We start from the raw sequence: 23612 nt of genomic DNA, 5'->3' as shown, positions 1-23612 counted from the left end.
ACTGTAGGAAATCATAGTAAGCATATGCTACTGTAGAAAATCATTGTAACCATTATATTATTGTAAGAAATCACACTAACCATATGTTACTGCAGAAAATCACAGTAAGCATATGTTACTATAGAAAACAACAGTAACAATTTTAGTACTGTAGAAAATCTCTGTGGCTATATGTTACTGTGGAAAATCACAGTAACCATTATATTACTGTAGCAAATCATAGTAACCATATGTTACTGTATAGAATCACAGTAACCATTTTAGTACTGTAGAAATTCACAGTAACCATATGTTACTGTAGAAAGTCACAGTAATTATTTCAGTACTGTAGAAAATCTCAGTAGCCATATGTAACTGTAGAAAATCTCAGTAACCACATGTTACTGTAGAAAATCACAGTAGGCATATTTTACTGTAGAAAAACACAGTGGCCATATGTTACTCTAGACAATCACAGTAACTATTTTAGTACTGTAGAAATTCACAGTAATCATATGTTACTGTAGAAAATCACTGTAACCATTATGGTACTGTAAGAAGTCACAGTAACCATATATTACTGAAGAAAATCACAGTAACTATTTTAGTACTGTATAAAATCACACTAACCATAATGTTACTATAGAAAATCACAGTAACCATATGTTACTGAAGAAAATCACAGTAACTATTTTAGTACCATATAAAATCACAGTAACCATAATGTTACAGTAGAAAAACACAGTGACCATTTTAGTACTGTAGAAAATGTCTGTAGTTATATGTTACTGTAGAAAATTACAGTAACTATTTTAGTACTGTATGAAATCACAGTAACCATATGTTACTGTAGAGAATTACAGTAACCATTTTAGTACTGTAGAAAATCACAGTAAGAATATGTTACTGTAGAAAATCACAGTAACCATATGTTATGGTAGAACATCACTTTAACCATTATGGTACTGTAAGAAATCACAGTAACCATATATTACTGAAGAAAATCACAGTAACTATTTTAGTACTGTATAAAATCACAGTAACCATAATGTTACTATAGAAAATCACAGTAACCATATGTTACTGTAGAAAATCACAGTAACTATTTTAGTACCATATAAAATCATAGTAACCATGTTAGTAATGTAGAAATTCACAGTAACCACATGTTACTGTAGAAATTCACAGTAACTATTTTAGTACTGTATAAATTCACAGGAATCATATCTTTCTGTAGAGTATCACAGTAAGCATTTTCGGACTGTAGGAAATCATAGTAAGCATATGCTACTGTATAAAATCACTGTAACCATTATATTACTGTAAGAAATCACACTAACCATATGTTACTGCAGAAAATCACAGTAACCATATGTTACTATAGAAAACAACAGTAACAATTTTAGTACTGTAGAAAATCTCTGTAGCTATATGTTACTGTGGAAAATCACAGTAACCATTATATTACTGTAGCAAATCATAGTAACCATATGTTACTGTATAGAATCACAGTAACCATTTTAGTACTGTAGAAATTCACAGTAACCATATGTTACTGTAGAAAGTCACAGTAACTATTTCAGTACTGTAGAAAATCTCAGTAGCCATATGTAACTGTAGAAAATCTCAGTAACCACGTTACTGTAGAAAATCACAGTAGGCATATTTTACTGTAGAAAAACACAGTGACCATATGTTACTCTAGACAATCACAGTAACTATTTTAGTACTGTATAAAATCACAGTAACCATAATGTTACTATAGAAAATCACAGTAACCATATGTTACTGTAGAAAATCATAGTAACTATTTTAGTACCATATAAAATCATAGTAACCATAATGTTACTGTAGAAAAACATAGTAACCATTTTAGTACTGTAAAAAATCTCTGTAGTTATATGTTACTGTGGAAAATCACAGTAACCATAATGTTACTGTAGAAAAACACAGTAACCATTTTAGTACTGTAGAAAATGTCTGTAGTTATATGTTACTGTAGAACATTACAGTAACTATTTTAGTACTGTATGAAGTCACAGTAACCATATATTACTGTAGAGAATTACAGTAACCATTTTAGTACTGTAGAAAATCACAGTAAGAATATGTTACTGTAGAAAATCACAGTAACCATATGTTATGGTAGAACATCACTGTAACCATTATGGTACTGTATAAAATCACAGTAACCATATATTACTGAAGAAAATCACAGTAACTATTTTAGTACTGTATAAAATCACAGTAACCATAATGTTACTATAGAAAATCACAGTAACCATATGTTACTGTAGAAAATCACAGTAACTATTTTAGTACCATATAAAATCATAGTAATCATAATGTTACTGTAGAAAAACACAGTAACCATTTTAGTACTGTAGAAAATCTCTGTAGTTATATGTTACTGTGGAAAATCACAGTAACCATAATGTTACTGTAGAAAAACACAGTAACCATTTTAGTACTGTAGAAAATGTCTGTAGTTATATGTTACTGTAGAAAATTACAGTAACTATTTTAGTACTGTATGAAGTCACAGTAACAATATGTTACTGTAGAGAATTACAGTAACCATTTTAGTACTGTAGAAAATCACAGTAAGAATATGTTACTGTAGAAAATCACAGTAACCGTATGTTATGGTAGAACATCACTGTAACCATTATGGTACTGTATAAAATCACAGTAACCATATATTACTGAAGAAAATCACAGTAACTATTTTAGTACTGTAGAAAATCACAGTAACCATAATGTTACTATAGAAAATCACAGTAACCATATGTTACTGTAGAAAATCACAGTAACTATTTTAATACCATATAAAATCATAGTAACCATAATGTTACTGTAGAAAAACACAGTAACCATTTTAGTACTGTAGAAAATCTCTGTAGTTATATGTTACTGTGGAAAATCACAGTAACCATAATGTTACTGTAGAAAAACACAGTAACCATTTTAGTACTGTAGAAAATTTTCTGTAGTCATATGTTACTGTGGAAAATCACAGTAATATTGATACTACTGCAGACACCATTATGTTACTCTATTTGAGGTAGCAGATTTCCCCTTTGTAAAGAAAATAACTAACTAACTAATAACTAACTAACTAACCAGACATTACACCAAGCTAGTTTTTGTAGTTAAATTATTCACATCGATTTCTGGCTGCTCTGAAGTGTGCTAACATTCTTATGTTAGCTTGTGGTCTGTTAGCTAAGAGATAGTTAACCTGACATGCCTTAATTTTACAGATGTTAGCTTTATATATTCTGCCTCATAGCATATGTGAGAGCACTGTAATGTGTATTTAGCCTGTGTCACCCCCTGGCTAACTCAACATTGTTATACATGTTCACTGTGAAAATATCCCCCTGTTTTTCTCATCCGTATACATTACAGTACATGTTTTTTACAGAAATACGACAGATCATCAAAGACTATTTTTCCAAGTTTTTTCCTTGCAAATTTGTAACTTTAATTTCCGAGAATTTCGCAGATTTTTCTCCCAAATTTAAGAATGAGTTTTTTCGCAGAATATTACCGTCCCTCCCCGAGCTCTTTTTTTTTTTTAATTTTTTTTTTTTAACCCTGCTTAATATACTGTTGTAGTTGTCTGCTTTAATCTTTTATGATTTTCTCTAATTTGTATTTAATGACTTTTTCATATGTATGATCCCAGCTTTCCTTCCAAATAAACTATGTAAATGGTATGTTATAAACAGTAACACTCGTTGTTCTTATTTTCTCCCTTCCTCCTTGTGTATGTGTACAGTTTTAAACTTGTCTTTTTTAAAACTTGCTGCTGAATTTTAAAGCACTTTGAGCTGCATTCTGTGTATGAAAGGTGCTACATAAATGAAGTTCACCCATTCATTCATTCATCCATTTATTAATTCATTCATTCATTTCTGACAGAGTGACAAGGTGTGTTTGCTGCCCTCAGTGGTTGATAAGGCTTTTCTGTCAAAGCTCCAGTAGATGTATTATTATAACACACTGGCTGTTACCAACAGTAAACAAGTTATCAACAAGGACCAAAATCTAAAGGATTCTAACTTCAAATGAGGAGTCTGAGGATAAAGTACAAGTCAGGAAGAGTATTTTGATTCTTATGGAGGACACTTTTGACTATTGCAGGCTACAGAGCGGCTGAATTTTATATCCTCTATTTATGTTATTTTTCTATTTTTTCACAGCTACTGATCCCGATGTAAAATCATATTTTATTAAACTGACAGACAACATGTGTCATGTATTGGACTGATTAGAAATATAGCAGGATCCCGCCTCTCTCTATGTCAGTAGGCTGAAATAAGGAAAAATACAACAAAAGAAGAGACAGTCATGTTGATATGAACATTAGAGAAACACATCATGGAGATGAAATATGATACTGGTTAATAATTTGGATTTATCCGCCTCAGCTGACACATTCAACAGCAGACAGGTTTTTGTCACAGTGTGTTTCACTGTGAACGTCATGATCTTTGGCTCTGGCACTAAACTGTTTGTAACAGGTAAGACTAAACTTTCATTTTCCTTCAGTTGTTTTATTGCACAAGTTTTTAAGTTTATTTTCTGCTGCTTGAGGATTTACACATTAATTTTCCATAATTATTAGAGAATTCATTGTGCAACCATTCTATCATTAAATAAGCATCAGAAAGGAGTTTGTCTTCATATGTTTCTTGGAAACTAAAATCTTTAAACTCTTTCAAATACTCAGAGAAACTCTGCACTGATATTCTAATTTCATTCTGTATTCTCACCAGCTGCTGTTCAATGAAACTTTTTCTTTCTCTCCTGAAAGAAATTAAATTATAGATGAAAGATTGTGGAAGATTTTCCTGCTCTGATCATCTGTATACACAATCTTGAGATAATTTAAGTAAATTTGATTGATGAGCAGGATTCTTCAGTCTCATACAGATTCAGAGTTGATTTCATTAAGCTCTCAGTCTCAGTTTGTCATTTCATTTACTACATTTCAGTGGAAACTACAATCACCAATTTCATCAACATGGACAGAAAGTACAAAGTATGAACACAGATTTAATGTCAGCAAATTAGGACTTAGATATTGTATTTTATTATGGATATATTATGGTATATGGTGTTATGGTATATATGGAGGTAAATATGTTGTTTTTTGTAAGATATATTAACTATGATATAAAATGCAGCTTGACTAATGTTGAAAATTGGAGGCCAAACCAACATTTATATTTGTTTTTTTAATTGTTATTATAAAAGAATTGTGACCAAAGTGTGAAATAAGCAGGATATTTTACAGCTGAAAACTTGTTAGTGCTGTCTGGTGGACAAACTATGTATTACTGGATTATCTTTGTCATCTTTGTTGTGTTATTTCTGGTTACTTACTTATCCATAGACATACATATGGTGATACCAGTTTATATATATATATATATATATATATATGTGTGTGTGTGTGTGTGTGTGTGTGTGTGTGTGTGTGTGTGTGTGTTTAATATGTTTGTTTTTTTGTTATTTTATTATTATTTCATTCTCTTACTGTATGTTTTGTTTTTTATTGTATTCTCTTTAATTGTAAATGTATTGGGACAATGCTGCATGGCGATTCTGCACTTTGAAGAAAAACGATGCATATGTATAGTTTTTCAACCTCATGTATGGTGAAGCATGGCATAAAGTTTAGTGATATATATCATAAAATATAGGAGACACAATTTATTTCTACTTTATGATGATGGTTAATATTCTGCATTCTACAAATGTAATTTTATTATATTTTATATTATATTGTTTTTCATTCATTATATGTAACAATTTAAATATTAATGAACAGAACTCTGTGTTGTCATCCTTTCATTTTTTTCTTTAACTTTTATCTAGATGAAGATATATATGAAAATATGTATCAGTGTAGATGATGTTTGTGGTGTATTGATGAGTAGTTTAGTGATCATGTAGTTTCCAGGATCAGACTGAATGCAGTGCAGTGCTGTAAGCTGCTGTTGACTGTGTGAATGTGTGTCTGTGCTGCTTGTTGCTGCTATCAAACTTCAGATGAGCAGGTAGTGAAGCCCATGGTGAGCGTGTACCCAGCAGCCCGCCTGGAGGGGAAGAGCTCCCTGCTGTGTCTGGCCTCAGCCATGTCTCCCCCTGTGGTCCAGTTCTCCTGGAAAAGACAGAATAAGAACGGCCGGCTAGAGGATCTGCCCCTTGCTGAGGGAGAGCAGCTGGAGCTCAGAGAGCCGGGACGCACAACCTCCATTCTGTTGCTCCTTCAGCAAGAGAACAGCACATATAAATACGGCTGCTATGTCAAGCATGAGGGGGGAACAGTGAAGGCCAAAACAGAACAAGGTAATGAAGGCTTGGTGACTGTGTTGAGCAGTGATTCAGCTTCATCTGGAGACGCTGTCAGAGAGAGCAGAGGAGCAGAGCACTGACATTTCTCACTGCAACTCCAAACATTTGACTCCTTTTGTGTTTCAGAGCTTCCACCTCCTGCAGCCTCCTGTCCTCCAGAGAGAGAGCCAGCAGACCTGCCAGCTCTGCAGCAAGCTGACTGTAAGATCACCTGCTGCCTCTCTGCATGCTCTGACAGCTCCAATGTCCTGCTGCAGTTAGGGCTGCATATCAGTCTGTTCACTTTCTGCTCATCATTGAAGGATTTAAACATACACTCCCTGATTCTGTTAGAGTGTCCCACAGCACAACAAGTCCCACTGAGAGAGCTTTCACTTCACAGGCTGACAAATAACACCTTTTGGGGGCGCTATACTCAGTTTTAGGCCTCCAGGGTGATAGAACAAGTTTAGGGAGTATATCTTAAAGCTCCACTAATCAATAGTTTTATATTAAGAATGAATCTAATGACTAAATGAGCTTTTTAGCCTCTTTTAGCTCTTAGTTGTGGTTTTGCAGCACATTTCCTGTCTGCTTCAGTCTCAGTGTTTCCAGCAGCAGCAGCTGTTTTCTGATAAACCCACTGTACACTACCTGCCCAGCAGCAAACAGCAGACAGACCATAATATGTCAGAGAAGAGTTTGTTAGCTTGTTGTGGAGTTCTTCTGCCCCCAAATGGTAAAAACTTCAAATCTATAGTAACCTGTGTGTTTTTAAACAGTATTTGGACTTTGCTTTTTATCCTTCAGTGATTTTAATTGTTATAAATTGTATAGTTATATTGTTTTTAATATGTTCTACAACATGTTATACAATTGTCATTTTCAAATGTGATAATCTCAATAATCTGATTAGTTACTTGCAAATAAACTGCATTTTGTCTTACTGTAGATTTTGTAATATTATAATTAGAATTGAATATATCTAACTAACATGGAAGGAGTCTCTGTCTGTCTCTCTGTACATACACATATATATGATATATTTACTCTTTATACACATTTGGGGTCATGAAAACAAAAGTTTGAAGAGACTAGCAGTAGTAGAAGCAATGTGTTGTTGCAGCCACATGAGGGCAGCAGTGTAAAGGTTTTATTACTGACAGCTCAGCACAGAGCAGATAGAGGTAATATAATATAAAGTGGAGAATGAGATGTAAACTACAGCTTTAAAGTCTAATAAAATGTTGGAACAATGTAAATAATACATAATATAATGTGTAAAATATATTGTAAATATTATATAATAAAAAGGGAGAGAGTTACTTTTGGTTTTGCTCCTGAAAACAGCTGAACATGTAGACTGGTGCAGGTTGTGTTTGGTACCAAGCTTTTATTTAATAATCATGAATAAATGTTCAGTTATTTACAAATAAGCTGAATTTTAGAGTTTGTAATGTTAGAATTATAAATGAATATTATACACAAATTAACTTTAGAATATTAGATTTAAAACAACAACAAATAAAAACATAGAAGAGATAATAATGAATCTGAAAAACACATTTTTAAATACAGTTTTCTTTGTATCAAAGCATATGAAGTTATGATTATGATTATGATTAATAAGAAAAGTTTCCAAAAATATCAAATCTGTCAGGATGAAATTTGAGGAAATGTGTCTGAACTCAGTGTTAAAAGAGAGCATCAATGAATGCATGATACCATCAGATGATGCAGGAAATTCAATTAATTTATTAAAGTGGATTAAATAAATATAAGGGGAACATTTAAAGGTTAAAATCACAGTTCAGGAGGAGCTTTGTGGATTTGTAGTTTTTTTTTATTTTCATCACATCTGTTCTACAAACAACAGAGAACAATCTGTGTTGCTAAATTCACCACCAACCTGAACGTGTTTGTGGTTCCATGAATGTACTTGTGTTTTGTTGTGTCCCAGATTTTTGATCTGCTGCCAGATTCAAATCAAGATGAAGAAAGTGAAAGTGAAGCACACAGAGAGACAGAGACGTGGAGGAAAACATATGATTAAAAAATAAGAGTCAAATCATTTTAAAAACCAGTTGAGATAATATCAGTCCGTCTCTGCTCTCCATCACTTTCACTGTTAAACTAGTATGAGTCTGTGTTTCTGTTTCTTTTAAATGCAGCTGTAATGATTGTAAATATTTGAATAGAGCTGATAAATTCTCACATTAACATCTGTGAACAATCAAACAGCGATGTGTCAGTGACGTCCATCTCCATGGTAACTGTGTGCAGCCTGTTGCTCCTCCACTCAGTGGAAAACCACACAGCAGCAGCAGCAGCAGCAGCAGCAGCAGCAGCAGCAGCCTTATCTGTCCGCCGCAGGGGCTGATGGGAGGTTTGAGGAGCTGTTAGAAACCACGTGGCCCTCGTCTGATCTCACAGCTCGTCCTTGTTTGGCCTCAGCTGCATCAGAGCGCCACTTCTCCCCAGGTTCACCAGAGGAAACACCACTGCACAAAATGCTTTTCCTCCCAGCTGCTGCTCTGTGCTGTCTGTGTTCAGGTGAGTGTTTCCAGCCAATCAGGAGCCAACAAACTCAACCTTTAACAAACACTGTCACACTCACCTTCATCTGTGTGTCTGTTTCTCTACAGCGCTGGTTGCCATGGCAGCAGACCTGATTCAGGATGATTTAACATTGACCAGGAGAGCTGGTAAAAAAGTCTCCTTCAGCTGTGGAGGAACTAACCAGTGTAGTAGTGGAGCCCCATTTGTATACTGGTACCAGAAGAAAGACAAAGAAACATTCGCGGGGATTCTTGGTATTAACAGAAATACTGGTCTACTTTATTCAGGTTTCAATCATCCTCAGCAAGGTGATTTCTCACTTGTAAATAAAGAGTACGGCTGTGAGTTGAAGATCCAGAGAGTTAATATCTCACATTCAGCCACCTACTACTGCTCATGTTGGGATGGTTCCCACAGTGAGAAATGATCCCTGCAGCCTGTACAAAAACCTCCAGATGAACAGATGTCAAACAGTGTTTGTGACAGGAAGAGAGCAGTAAACCACAGCCCAGGTTCACATATTTCACCTCCATCTCAGCCAGAGTCACAAACAAACTGAGCTGAGGACTAAATGTTTGTCTGTTGGTGTCAGGATTTTGATTTAAACATTATATTTCATTGATATTATTTATCAGCTATTTCAGCAGGTTTCCTGTTGTTCCACACAGTGAGAACAAAGGAGCAACACAGAAGCACAATGATACAACAAGATGAAGACAAACAAACAAACAAACAACAATATGACACAGATAAAAGAGACAAATAATGGAGAGATCAAAAGTGAAACTTTATTAACATTTGATTTAATAACAAAAATTGAGAAAATGATAAATAGAAAAAGATGTTTGACAGAGTTGAAAGTTTGAGATGAAGATAAAAATGGTCTTCTTTGACCTGCTGCTGGAATAAAGTTCATTCCTCCTTCACAATAATAATCTGCTGTTAATGAAAACACTTCCTGTGACTCTTTCACAATGAAAGCCTTCAGGCAGCATTCTTCACGTCACATCTCAAGATTCAACACAATTCTTGGATTTATGACAATTTCCCCTCAACAGAAATGTGGTAAATGTAAATGGATTTTGCTCTGTGAGCAGCTGAGACTGTCTTCACAAGACAAACGACAGCAGACACTGTTTGTTTCTTTTAACACGACCACCATCATTGCCTAACTTTAACCACGTGTTTATTATTGTAACCATGACGACGCAGCTCCCCTCATCTTAAGGAGGAAGTCATTTTAACCCAAACCATGATCTTTACCTAAACCTAACTAAACCTTAACCACAGGTTCTGATGTTTACTGTCCATATTCTAAGACAAATGGCTCCACTACAGCATTTACTATTAGAAATTTAATCCTTTATGTGATTCAAAATGTTAAACAGCAATTGATTGACAAGCAAACAAAAACTACGGCTCCTATGAAAATGTACCTGCATGGCAGCACAGGTACTAATGTCATCCTAACTTGGTTTAGTTCATAATACTCAACAAATCTCCTCAAATGTGAACTTTACAACTTTTGAACTTTCATTTTTTTATTTAACAAAACAGTAAAGTTGCAGCCGGACAGATAAACAATGAGCTGAAACTCACTATAAAGCTCCGTAAAGCCGAGAGGAGCTGCAGAGTCACTGATAATTCTCTGTAGGTTCATCACTACGAGCCACGACCAACACATTACACACTGACACATCATGGTTATTATAAAAATATTGATTATAGCAGCTTTAAGTAATTTGCATCACTACAAATGTCACTTTGATTTTAAATGAGTTCTTAGTTGAGTTTAAATGTTGACCTGATGGTGGCGCTAGAGGAAAAGTCAGAGGATCAAAGTTATTATAATTCATCCTGAGGGGAACATGAATATTTCTACTAAAGTACATGACAATCCATCCAATAGATGAGAAGATATTTCAGTCTGGACCAAACATGTCAACCTGCTGGTGGCGCTAGATTCAAAGTTAGAATCAATCAAGTCAAATAAATAATTGAATCCTCTGGGGACCGTGAACGTCTGCACAACATTTAATGAACAATCCATCCGTCCTTTGATCCACAATCAGATCCAATCGATCTGCACTTAAGTGGTGGACCAACCGACTGACATTAGCATCCATATAGTCACACTGCTAATGTGGCTAAAATCAAATAAAAGAAGAGACAGTCATGTTGATATGAACATTAGAGAAACACATCATGGAGATGAAATATGATACTGGTTCATAATTTGGATTCGTTCACCTCAGCTGACACATTCAACAGCAGACAGGTTTTTGTCACAGTCTCATTCATTGTGAGCGACTGGATCTTTGGCTCTGGAACTAAACTGTATGTAGGTAAGACTGAACTTTCATTTTCCTTCAGTTGTTTTATTGAACAAGTTGAAAATGTGTTTTTAGTTTTAGTTTCTGCTGCTTCAGGCTTTACATGTTAGTTTTTTCATATTTAGTAGAGAATTCTTGATGCAGCCATTCTTCCATAAAACTAATCAATAACTCCTGAAAAGAGCTTCAAATCTCACTGCACACCACAAGTTCTTCTTTATTTATGCATCACATCAAAGTTTGTTTACAGCCAAAAAGTCTGATATCAGTAATGTTACAAATAAACAGTATTTAATAATCTCACTGATTCAGCAGCAGCTCCTGTTTATTAAAAACAAGATGATATATGATGTGAAACATTATTTAATAAATGTTCCTAAATGTCATTTTAGAAGCAAATAGTGATAAATATATTGTGTTTTAAATATATAGTATATATTTGTAAATGGTAAAATGTATCTCATGATAATTGTGTGTTTATGATGATAAATATGTCTTTTAGTGGAAGATAAATTAATGCATGAAGGCAAACTCATTTTAAATGTGTGATGAAGCTAAATATAATTTATAGATAAAATGTATAATTGTATATCTTAATCCATATTTAATATAAATCATATTGGTTTATGAAATCAACATGATGTCAAATATATAATGTAAAAAATATTTTAGAAAGTGTTTGATAGAAAATATAATGAATCAGATAATTTACATGTTGTCATTTAATTAAGAATATATATTATTATATTATATTTTATTTACATGTCTGAACATGTTGTGGTAATTGTGTTTTATATAAAAGCTAAAACTCTTTAAAAAGTTCTACAGTACAAGTATTGATGTATTGTGTGTCTGATTAGAGTAAAGTATATGCTGGTAAATATACTTCATATAAACACTATAATCATTTACAAATGTAACATAAATATAATATATTTTAACCAAGTAATAAAACTATACTTCAAACGTCATCATATTATATTATATTATATTATATTATATTATATTATATTATATTATATTATATTATATTATATTATATTATATTATATTATATTAGACGTATCTGAACATGGTAGTCGTGGTGGTGGTAATATTGTTTTAAGTAAAAGATAAAACTCATGTTAAAATTATTTATTGATTTTTATTAATTAAAGTATATGGTGGTAAATATATTTTACATAAAACAATATAATCATCAGCAAATGTATTTTATATGAGGCTGTTATGTCATGATATATTTTATATTTTATAAACTCTATTATATTAGTAACTGATGTTGTGGTAAATATTGATAAAGTGGTAAATGATGTTTGAATCTTTATATATGACATATGATGAGCTTCCATGATGCTTTAGTTTAATATGATTGTATCAATGATTATTGATACAGTGTCCAGTAGATGATGTTTGTGGTGTATTGATGAGTAGTTTAGTGATCATGTATTTTCCAGGATCAGACTGAATGCAGTGCAGTGCTGTAAGCTGCTGTTGACTGTGTGAATGTGTGTCTGTGCTGCTTGTTGCTGCTGTCAAACTTCAGATGAGCAGGTAGTGAAGCCCGTGGTGAGCGTGTACCCAGCAGCCCACCTGGAGGGGAAGAGCTCCCTACTGTGTCTGGCTTCAGCCATGTCTCCTCCTCTGGTCCAGTTCTCCTGGAAAAGACAGAAGAAGAACGGCACGCTGGAGGATCTGCCCCGTGATGAGGGAGAGCAGCTGGAGCTCAGAGAGCCGGCACGCACCGTCGCCATCCTGCTGCTCAATCAGCAAGAGAACAGCACATATAAATACCGCTGCTCCGTCAAGCACGAGGGGGGAAGAGTGGAGGCCCAAACAGAACAAGGTAATGAAGGCTTGGTGACTGTGTTCAGCAGTGATTCAGCTTCATCTGGAGACGCTGTCAGAGAGAGCAGAGGAGCAGAGCACTGACATTTCTCACTGCAACTCCAAACATTTGACTCCTTTTGTGTTTCAGAGCTTCCAGCTCCAGCAGCCTCCTGTCCTCCAGAGAGAGAGCCAGCAGACCTGCCAGCTCTGCAGCAAGCTGACTGTAAGATCACCTGCTGCCTCTCTGCATGCTCTGACAGCTCCAATGTCCTGCTGCAGTTAGGGCTGCATATCAGTCTGTTCACTTTCTGCTCATCATTGAAGGATTTAAACATACACTCCCTGATTCTGTTACAGTGTCCCACAGCACAACAAGTCCCACTGATAGAGCTTTCACTTCACAGGCTGACAAATAACACCTTTTGGGGGCGCTATACTCAGTTTTAGGCCTCGAGGGTGTTAGAACAAGTTTAGGGAGTATATCTTAAAGCTCCACTAATCAATAGTTTTATATTAAGAATGAATCTAATGACTAAATGAGCTTTTCAGCCTCTTTTAGCTCCTAGTTGTGGTTTTGCAGCACATTTCCTGTCTGCTTCAGTCTCAGTGTTTCCAGCAGCAGCAGCTGTTTCCTGATAAACCCACTGTACACTACCTGCCCAGCAGCAAACAGCAGACAGACCATAATATGTCAGAGAGGAGTTTGTTAGCTTGTTGTGGAGTTCTTCTGCCCCCAAGTGGTGAAAACTTCAAATCTATAGTAACCTGTGTGTTTTTAAACAGTATTTGGACTTTGCTTTTTATCCTTCAGTGATTTTAATTGTTATAAATTGTAGTTAGTTGTGGATTCAAAAGTTATTTTAAGTTGAAAACAGGAAATCAAATCCTGTTTGGGGCCCCTAAAAAGCTGGGTCCGGCCCTGACTTGTTGTATTTAATAAGGGCCTTTGAGCTGTCAGTCAAACTGTAGTCGACCCCTGTCTTCATGTAAAGCTGGTCGTCCCGTCTGGAAAAGTCCAAGTCCTACTGAAGAAAATGTGATGATATTGTGATGAAATGTCCACAGTTGAACAGACTGAAACAGTGTGGAGAGAAGACTGACCTGTGTGTGTGTGTGTGTGTGTGTGTGTGTGTGTGTGTGTGTGTGTCAGTGTCCTTCCAGTCTCAGTGCCAGGTGAAGCTGCTCTGTGTGCTGTACACAGTGCTGATAGTGAAGAGTCTGGTGTACTGCTGTGGACTCTCTCTGCTGATGATCCTCAGAAACAAGGGACCGTCCACCAACTGCACACATGCTGACTGACTGTTTTCTGCTCACCTTTTCTCACCATCACATCTCATCAATTCATCTCATTTATCACTTTGATCAGTGTTCACAAATGTCACTTATGACGTGTTGTAGTTGGTTTTACATTTTCTCTCTTTATGCACAAGTTAGATACAGTTGTGCTGAATATATAAATACATATATACACATATATATTTACAAATTAAACCTTAACAGTTACTTTTTTAGCTCAAGTTTGTTTTGTTTCCTCCTTTTAACTTTGACTTGTATTGTACAAAAAATAAAAATAAACATAGAAAATATAATTTAGTTTTTAGTATTTTTCAAACCTTTATTACATTTATTATTTTGTGTTTAATACATTCTGCAAAGTTAGATTTGTCTTTTTAATTCATAACTTTGATATTCTTAATAAACTGTAACATCACAGTGTTTGTGTTTTATGAAGTTCTTTGTTTTTGTTGATTTTCCTTCAAAATTTGTGTCTCTGAGCTGATTTTAATGTGTTATGCCCCAAAAAATACGGCATATTTGCAAATAATAACTGAACAGTTACTAATTATATAATTTTATTGCAGTGTTATAATGCGCTAGTTTATTCCCAATCAATAGTAACTTCTCAATGAACAATAAAAAACATATAATTAAATAAGAACTATGGTTAAATATTTTACACCTTTAATTTTTTATTTAGTTGATTATCTTGTTGTTGTAACTTATCATACAATTGTCATTTTTAAATGTGATGACTTCAACAATCTGTCTAGTTATTTGCAAATTGGTTGAATTTTCTTTTATTATAGATTTTCTAATATTAGAATTACATTTGAATATATTTAACTAAAATGGAAGGAGTCTCTGTCTGTCTGTCTGTATGTATGTGTGTCCTTCGATTTTCTCTACAACAGTTCATCCAATCGACTTCACACTTGACTGGTGTTTTGCTGAGGACACAATGAAGTGCAGCGTCGAGTGTGAAGTTGTTTGGATGAGCGGTTCTCGAGAAATCTGCAAGCAGCAACACCAGAGGCCAAGTAATCAACTCATTCATAACAGACATATTTTGAACAAGCACTGCACTAGTACAAATTAATATTAGAATATCAGAATTAAAAGCAACTTTAAAAAATAAAGATCTTAATGAATCTGAGAACAGACATTTTTTAAAACCTTTTTTTATTTAAAAGCACTTGAAATTGAACTTTGATTTATAAACTGATATTCAGTAGCAGATAATATTGTGAAATTTTATTAAAGATATTGGATTATGCAGAATGGCGGTAAAAAAGATTCATTCATTAGACTACAAATAGCCTCTAAATGATTGTAACTGTAACACAAATATTCAGATCAGACTAAAATGATGTATGTTACGCAAAATATTTACAGTGGAAAAACATATTTGGATCATATTTAAGTAATATTTAGTCTAAATATCTTATATACTTTATTTTATATATTCATATTGTATATAGAATGTATATGTCAAATAATCGGGCTGTTTAACTGCAGGGCGCAACATGTGGAAAAATAAATGACACAAAAATAACAAATAAGAATGAAAAATGATGAAATTACATCCAGCTGTTTTTTCCTACAGAGGTGAAAAGTAAATAAGTACATTTACTCAGTTAATGTACTCAAGTACAGTTTTACAGTACTTGTATTTAACTTGAGTTTTTCCATTTTAAACTACTTTAAACCTCTACTACACAACACTTCAGAGGAAAATATTGTGTTTTTGTTGCTGTAGTTACTTTTGAGATTAATGTTTTAAATTTAGATAAAAAAATATATATAGTAACTTAAAAAAATACAATAAATCAGTAAAGCAATGTGTAGTTGTGTCTCCTCATGTTGCAGATGGGTTGTTATCAGTTCCACCAAAGAGACATGTAGACGACACCTGACTTTAAACTCTTCTGAACCCTCCGGTGGCTTTGTCTCTACAAACTAACCCTCAGAACTTTATTTCTAATTCTAGTAGAGATCACAAAGCTTCCAAAAATACCAAATCTGTCAGGATGATATTTGAGGAAATGTGTCTAAACTCAGTGTTAAAAGAGAACGTCAATGAATGCATGATACCATCAGATGATGCAGGAAGTTCAATTTATTTATGAAACTGAAATGTAAAACCACACAGCAGCAGCAGCAGCAACAGACTTATCTGTCCGCCGCAGGGGCTGATGGGAGGTTTGAGGAGCTGTTAGAAACCAAGTGGCCCTCGTCTGATCTCACAGCTCGTCCTTGTTTGGCCTCAGCTGCATCAGAGCGCCACTTCTCCCCAGGTTCACCAGAGGAAACACCACTGCACAAAATGCTTTTCCTCCCAGCTGCTGCTCTGTGCTGTCTGTGTTCAGGTGAGTGTTTCCAGCCAATCAGGAGCCAACAAACTCAACCTTTAACATACACTGTCACACTGACCTTCATCTGTGTGTCTCTTTCTCTACAGCGCTGGTTGCCATGGCAGCAGAGCTGATTCAGGATGATTTAACATTGACCAGGAGAGCTGGTGAAAACGTCTCCTTCAGCTGTGGAGGCCTTGACCAGTGCAGCACTGACTGGATCATTTGGTACCAAAAAAAAGAAACATTTACATTGCTTCTTGAGATTAATAGGAGAGAATCCAAAAACTGCCAAATGGATACCCGCCACAATCATCCACAGAAAAATGATTTCTCAGCCGAGAGAAAAGAAAACGGCTGTGAGTTGGTGATCCAGAAAGTTAAACTCTCACATTCAGCCACCTACTACTGTACGTGTGCTAAGACTGGTACCCACAGTGCTGAATGATCCCTGCAGCCTGTACAAAAACCTCCAGATGAACAGATGTCAAACAGTGTTTGTGACAGGAAGAGAGCAGTAAACCACAGCCCAGGTTCACATATTTCACCTCCATCTACTTGTAATGTAACTTCTAATTTTCCATGTGGATGTATAATAGCAAATATTGAGATATTGTTTCATATTTGCCACTCAGGGGGAAGAGACTGTTGTTCATTGACAAAAGCAAATTTGTCAAAGTTACCATGTGGGTCTGGAGTGGCTTCTGGACCAAATACATAATAATAATAATAATAATAATAATAATAATAATAATAATAATAATAATAATAACTTTAGGTATTAGTTGTTATACTCTTGTTTTAGTTTTCAGTCATTATTGTCACAAAGCCCCCATTCACATTAAGTTCACATTCACGTTAAGTTCACATTCATGTAGGTTCACACTCTGTTCTGATTGACCATCTTCAGGAAGCTTATTCCGGCTACAGAGGCTACATAAACAAACTACAGTAGTAGGATTTCTTCTTTTCTTTTAATCCAAATTACTCCAATTGTCAACGTCTCAAATGTATCTGTACATTTTGGAGCAGAATCAGATATGAAATATGAGAGTGGACAACGTGAACAACCTCAGCAACAAAGATTTCAGAACAGGCAGCTGTTTATGGATATGTGATGAGTTGACGTCATCTTGTCGGGAAAGTTAAAAAAAACTTTGCAAACGAGGCGTTCAGGGCAGCTGAGTCCTGGGCTTTTTCTTAGAGGGAGCATTTTTACATACGTTTACCTTACATTTTAGAACTTTGGCCATCTTTAACATCGAACATCATAACAGGATATAAATGACAGAATGTGCCCTTTGAAATTAATTAATTTAGGACAGCTCCATTGAGAGCAATGTTCTCTCAGGATGGCCCTGCTCCAACATTCAAGTTAACTTAATACCTTCATGGTTCATTGTATTGTTGTTTTTTATATTTATTATTATTGCTTTTTTGGGCATTCCATGCACATATGAGATAGCACCAGTAGAAAATGAGGAGAAACAGAGATGCAACAAGGGTCCCCAGTTGGGCTTAAATGGGTCATGTTGGGGGTTATAGTCTGAGTCTTAAGCCCGAAACCACCTGAAGCCACATGGTGCCCCAAGTTGTTTTTTAGCCATTCTAGTAGTGTGATTCTAGGGATATTTAGTCTTTGTCTCTATTGAAAACATAAAAAGTTGCTGTGACCTGTGGGGTTCCACAGGGCGTAATATTGGGTCCACTCCTGTTCAACTTATATATGCTTCGCTTGGGCACATCATAAAGAAACACAATATACAACACCATAATTACATCTCCCTCTCTCCTGATGATTTGAGCCCTGTGGAAACACTGGTTAAATGCATCAAGGGCATTAACACATGGATGAATCAAAATGCCCTGCAACTAAATAGTGACAAAACAGAAGTTATTATTATAGGTGCAAAAGCAAAGAGACAGGAAATTGCAGCCCATCTCAGCTCCTTTTCGCTTGAGAGCAAAGAACATTGCTGGAATCTTGGTGTTATCATAGATGCTGATCTTAACTTTCACTGTCATATCAATGACGTCACAAAATCAGCCTTCTATCACTTCAAAAATATCTCAAAAATCAGAGGCTTTCTCTCAGACTCAGATGCTGAAAAACTAGTTCATGCTTTTGTCACATCAGACTTGACTATTGCAATGATCTCTTCTCTGGACTCCCCAAAAAACTGTTAAGCGACTGCAGCCTATACATAATGCTGCTGCACGTGTTTTAACCAGCATTAAGAAAAGTGCACAAATTACACCTGTTCTTAAATCCTTACATTAGTTTCCAGTTAATGCTAGAATTGATTTTAAAATCCTCTTACTTGTCTACAAGACACTGCTTATATTAGGGAATTGCTTGTGCCATATGAACCAACAAGAAGCCTCAGATCATCAGCCAGTGGTCTCCTTGTTGCCCCCCATGCGCTCTACAACAAGAGACGCTGTATTCAGCTATCATGCTCCATACAGATGGAATGCCCTTCCGAGTGATATTAGAGATGCCCCAAAGAAACAACAACAACAACAACTAAAACATTTATGTTCACTTTTGTGTTTAACTAGGTGGAACAACTGTTTGCTCCTATTTCAGCTGCATTTTTATGCGCTATCCGGTCCTGTTTTTATCTGAATCATTTTACACTCAGCCGTTTGCCCGTTTTTAGCTGAATAATCTATTTACATTGTCTGCTCCAGTTTTAATTGAATTATTATGCACTTTAGTCGCCTATTTTTTGCATCCATGTATGCAAGTGTATGTTTACTCGCTTTTATGAATGATGATATGTATGCTTGTATTTTGTGTCTTTATAATTATATTGCTCTTGCCCTTGTGAAGCACATTGTGTTGCTTTGTGTATGAAATTTGCTCAATAAATACATTTGACCTTGACTTTGACATGTGACACCCTGAAATATCTCAAAAATGATCAGATGCATATCTCTGACATTTTTATACAGATGTTCATAGCGTTCATTTTAATGACTTTGGTGAATCCCTGACCTAACAACACTAGCAGGTCAAAGTTTTCACTTCTTATTGTGAAGCATCTCAACGTCTATAACATGGATTGTCACAATTTTTTCATGGTTCCCAGATGATGTATCTGACTTTGGGGATCCTCTGGCTTTTCCTCCAGCACCACCATGAGGTTCACATTTGTGTTTTTATGTGACTTCTCAACAACTATTTGATGGATTGCCATGAAATTTTCTACAGACATTCATGTTCCCCTTATGGTGTGTTCACACCGAACGCGAAGCGAATTTTCACTTCACGTTACTCATGCAAGTTTGACCATGGGATCATTTGTGTCTATTCATCTCAAACAGCCAGCAACCAATGGCAGTCCCCACCTGGGCAATGTAAGATTTGGCTTTGTAAGACAATTATTTTATTTCTCTGCAAATCCCTACTATGGGAAGGCTTTTACGGCCCGGCTCATCCAGCTCAACCCACCATTGTTTCCCCTCCGCTTAAAACGAAGTCACCAGTCATGAGACTGATTTCCTTCCTGAGAGTGCAGAGCCAATCCTCCATTTATAGAAGGTTTGGTGGCAAGGAGGGCTGAATCAGAGTACCACAGCATACTGGCTGCCGCCCCCCAGCTGGCCGCCCACCCTTTGACACAGTTTTATGAGGAATGGCATCACAGCTGTGCATTAACAGAGAGGATGGAGAAAACACTGAGTCTGGGTTATTCACTTAAGTTCTGTTGTGTTCTTCCTCCATTCTTGGTCATCAAGGAGATAAATCTATCCTCCAAGAGGAGATATATTTTCTCTCCAAGGAGATCCAGGACCTGTTGCTAAAACAAGCTGTCTCGATCATTCCAACTCACGACAGACAGAGGGAGTTTTATGCCATGTACTTCCTGGTTCCCAAGAGGACAGGACGTTTCAAACCCATTTTTGATCTCTGCATCCAGAACCAGTGCATCGCCTGATAGACATTCTGCATGCTAACCATCAGGAGATTGCTGGAACTAGTTCAACCAGGAGATGGTTCACCACCATCGACCTGAAAGATGCACATTTTTACATTGAGGTGGTTGCCTTTCAGGGCATAGCGTACGAGTACAACAGGCTACCATTTGGCTACTCCCTGGCTCCCTGCATATCCAGCAAGTGTGTGGATGTGGTGCTTAAACCGCTGCACGAACAGAGCATGAGGGTCTTGTTTTACTTAGATGACTTCTTTGTCATTGCCAGGCCTAGGGAATGGACCATTTTTCCACACAGCCAAATTGGTGTTGCACCGAACCTGGTTAGGTTTCATCATCAACTAGAAGAAGAGCACTCCTCAGCTGTGCCTACAGGCAGAGTATCTGGGAGTTGTGCTCGATTTGGTAAGACTGTGGGCCGTTCTGTTGGAATCCAGATGGACGGCCCTGCAGCAGGCAGTCTTTGGACTGTGGCGGGAAGCAACAGTAAGGGCTCATGGCAGCGGGCCATCCAGTATTTCCATCGGGGCTCCTGCACATGCACCGCCTGCAGAGGTGGTTTGCCAGCCTGCCCTACGGTTCCAAGAGGCATAAGCGTCGCATGGTGAATCTTCCACTATCAGTGCAGGAGGACCTGTGTTCTTGGGGGTCCCCACAGCATCTGTAAACGCGAACACCGCTGGGTCGAGTGACCACCTACATAGCGGTGTTCACAGATCTGCCCCTGATGGTGTGAGGGGTCACCTGTCTGGGGAGAGCGATAGGCTGTTGTATTGTATTTACTGGGACCATTTACAGTGTGAAACATAAATTATGTACTGCACCAGAGTAAGCTTAAAGATAATTTACATCTGCAGTCCCTTACAATTAAAACATATAACAGCACAATAACAAACAGTACAAAGCAAAAAACACACATGACACATTATACAAAGTACAAAGCTATACACAATAGCACATCACATAGACCCACAATGTCAACTAGAAATGAATGATGTAAGCTTGTCATATTGAAAGCTTATTATTAAAGATTATTTACATTCATGAGAAGATCATGAGATAAAATTTAGATTCAGTGGTCACAGAGCTGAGTCATTTTATCATCAGGTGGGACATTCCACTGAGATGTGGCTTTCACAGAGATAGCTGACTGCCCAAATGCAGTGCGACAAAATGGTCTGGTACAATTTTTATAGAGGATATTCTGGAAGATTTAATAGAACTTACTGAGCGAGAGTTCACAAAGTCACATAGTGGAGGAGGGGCCAAACCATTTAAAATTCTATAAACTAGGCACAAATTTGAGAATAATCTAAAATTCTCAAAGCTCAGTAAATTGTATTTCTTCAGAACTCTACAGTGAGTAGGTTTAGTTGGTGTTTGGTCTTCAGGGGAAAACCGACAAGTCAACCTCTTCAAACTTTAAGCGGTGCTCTTGGCTGTACAACACTTCCTGATCCAAGTTCAGGGGAGTCGTGTTGGTGAGAACAGACAACCACACCACGGTTGCCTCCATCAACAGGCAAGGTGGAGTCTGATCTGCAGCCCTGTTGAAGATGGCAAAGAACATGTTGTGGGCCTAAGAACACCTTCTGTCTCTAAGAACCCATCACATCCCAGGTCCCGAGAACAGGGGTGCTGACCTCATGTAAAGAGGTGGCCCTCTGGCAGACGAGTGGGTGCTGCACCCTGAGGTGGTGCATCAGATTTAGAACCAGTTTGGGAGAGTGGAGGTGAGCCTGTTCGCAAGTGGAAACAACACCCACTGCCTGCTCTGGTTCTCCCTGACGCCACAAGACAATCCACCTCTTGGGGTGAGAGCAGTCGGCGAGAGCAGGATCCACCATTACTTGCTACAAAGCAAAGTGTTTCGGATTTCGGAAAGGAGATTGGAACTCCTGTCATGTGCAGTAAAAGAGGTTCTCTCCTCTCTACAGTATCTGATGGAAAAGGAGCTGTATCATGCCACTATTAAAGTCTAAGCACCAGCGATTTCCTCCTGTCATGAGGGCTTTGGAAAAAGACTTTCCTCACCCCATTGTGAAATGTTTCTTACAGGGGGTTAGGAGACAACGCCCAGTGATGCGTGTCTTCGCCCCCCAGTGGAAACTAACATTGGTGATCTACTTCAGCTAAGAGAGTGAGTGAGTTGTGCGTCCTGTTGGTTCACCCCAGCTGTTTGCTGCTTCGTGGGGACCACAGCAGTGCTACACTCAGATCGAACCCCTCTTTTGTTCCCAAGAACGTAAGAGTTCCGGTTGAGAACTATTCAGCTAGAGGCATTTTGTCCTCCACCCCCTGGGGATGCCAGGGAGGCAAAACTGCATCTATTGTGCCGTTGTGGCACAGCCCCCTTTCAGCACACTGAACAACTGTTCGTGTGCTATGGAGAGGGAGTGGCTGGAAAAAGTCCTATCTAGGCGCCTAGAGGCACCTAACTAGTTGGCTTTAGGAGTGCATCTCCCTATGCCTTCATTTTCTCTTGATCCATGATGACTCGGGGAATGAGGTGTGCAGAGTGTCTGTTGTATGGTTTTTGATCCCTGCAAGGTTAAGCCAAAGTTACACCTAGTTCATGTTCATGTTACTGGGCTATGTTGGGCCCCCTACTGCTCTGCTAAGTGGTTTGGATTATAAAGTTTTAGGTGGGCAACTAACCTATAGCCAATCAGGCTCAGTGAGGCAGTCTGATGACATGTCGTGGCAGAGCGTGTGAGATAGAATGAAGGTTAGTGTAACCATAAGCAAATGATGCTGCCCTGCAAATTATTGCTGATAGAGGCGTCTGATTACCATCTTCCAGTTTTGGTCCGGGTTGCAGACACCCTCTCTATGTTTAAGAGTAGGCTTAAAATTTTCCTTTTTGATAAAACTTATAGTTAGGGCCGACCAGGCTCACCTTGGATCAGCCCTTAGTTATGCTGCTATAGGCCTAGACTGCTGGGGGACTTCCCATGATGCACCCCCCCCTTTCGAAGTGTGCATGGTCAAAC

The 23612-nt window shown here is 37.0% G+C and overlaps 2 protein-coding genes across 3 annotated transcripts; both read left to right on the top strand.

Moving 5' to 3' along the window:
- Positions 1–4129: 4129 nt before the first annotated feature.
- Positions 4130–14588, top strand: LOC122994475. 2 transcript variants are annotated; one of them, XM_044369184.1, is made up of 4 exons: positions 4130–4508; positions 12763–13062; positions 13195–13269; positions 14197–14588. In XM_044369184.1, exons 1-4 carry the CDS (start codon positions 4379–4381, stop codon positions 14343–14345), a joined length of 654 nt encoding a protein of 217 aa, XP_044225119.1. In that variant the 5' UTR covers positions 4130–4378; the 3' UTR covers positions 14346–14588. The 2 variants fall into 2 exon arrangements, with proteins under 2 accessions (XP_044225119.1, XP_044225120.1); XM_044369185.1 differs by lacking the exon at positions 4130–4508 and adding an exon at positions 10818–11231.
- On the top strand, positions 5858–6882 carry LOC122994477. The gene is made up of 2 exons (XM_044369188.1): positions 5858–6342; positions 6475–6882. Exons 1-2 carry the CDS (start codon positions 6003–6005, stop codon positions 6771–6773), a joined length of 639 nt encoding a protein of 212 aa, XP_044225123.1. The 5' UTR covers positions 5858–6002; the 3' UTR covers positions 6774–6882.
- Positions 14589–23612: the final 9024 nt, after the last annotated feature.

Source organism: Thunnus albacares, chromosome 12 (genome assembly GCF_914725855.1).
Source record: "Thunnus albacares chromosome 12, fThuAlb1.1, whole genome shotgun sequence".
NCBI classification, from domain to species: domain Eukaryota; kingdom Metazoa; phylum Chordata; class Actinopteri; order Scombriformes; family Scombridae; genus Thunnus; species Thunnus albacares.
The sequence above is the reverse complement of the archived record's forward strand: the minus strand, read 5'-3'. Positions and strand labels throughout refer to the sequence as shown.

Excerpts from the sequence above, each read along its gene's own strand:
- LOC122994475 (XM_044369184.1), top strand. The coding sequence starts at position 4,379 with ATGATACTGGTTAATAATTTGGATTTATCCGCCTCAGCTGACACATTC. Across the intron at positions 4,509-12,762 it reads CACTAAACTGTTTGTAACAG|ATGAGCAGGTAGTGAAGCCC; the intron begins GTAAGACTAAAC and ends GTCAAACTTCAG. Across the intron at positions 13,063-13,194 it reads GGAGGCCCAAACAGAACAAG|AGCTTCCAGCTCCAGCAGCC; the intron begins GTAATGAAGGCT and ends TTTGTGTTTCAG.
- LOC122994477 (XM_044369188.1), top strand. The coding sequence starts at position 6,003 with ATGTGTGTCTGTGCTGCTTGTTGCTGCTATCAAACTTCAGATGAGCAG. Across the intron at positions 6,343-6,474 it reads GAAGGCCAAAACAGAACAAG|AGCTTCCACCTCCTGCAGCC; the intron begins GTAATGAAGGCT and ends TTTGTGTTTCAG.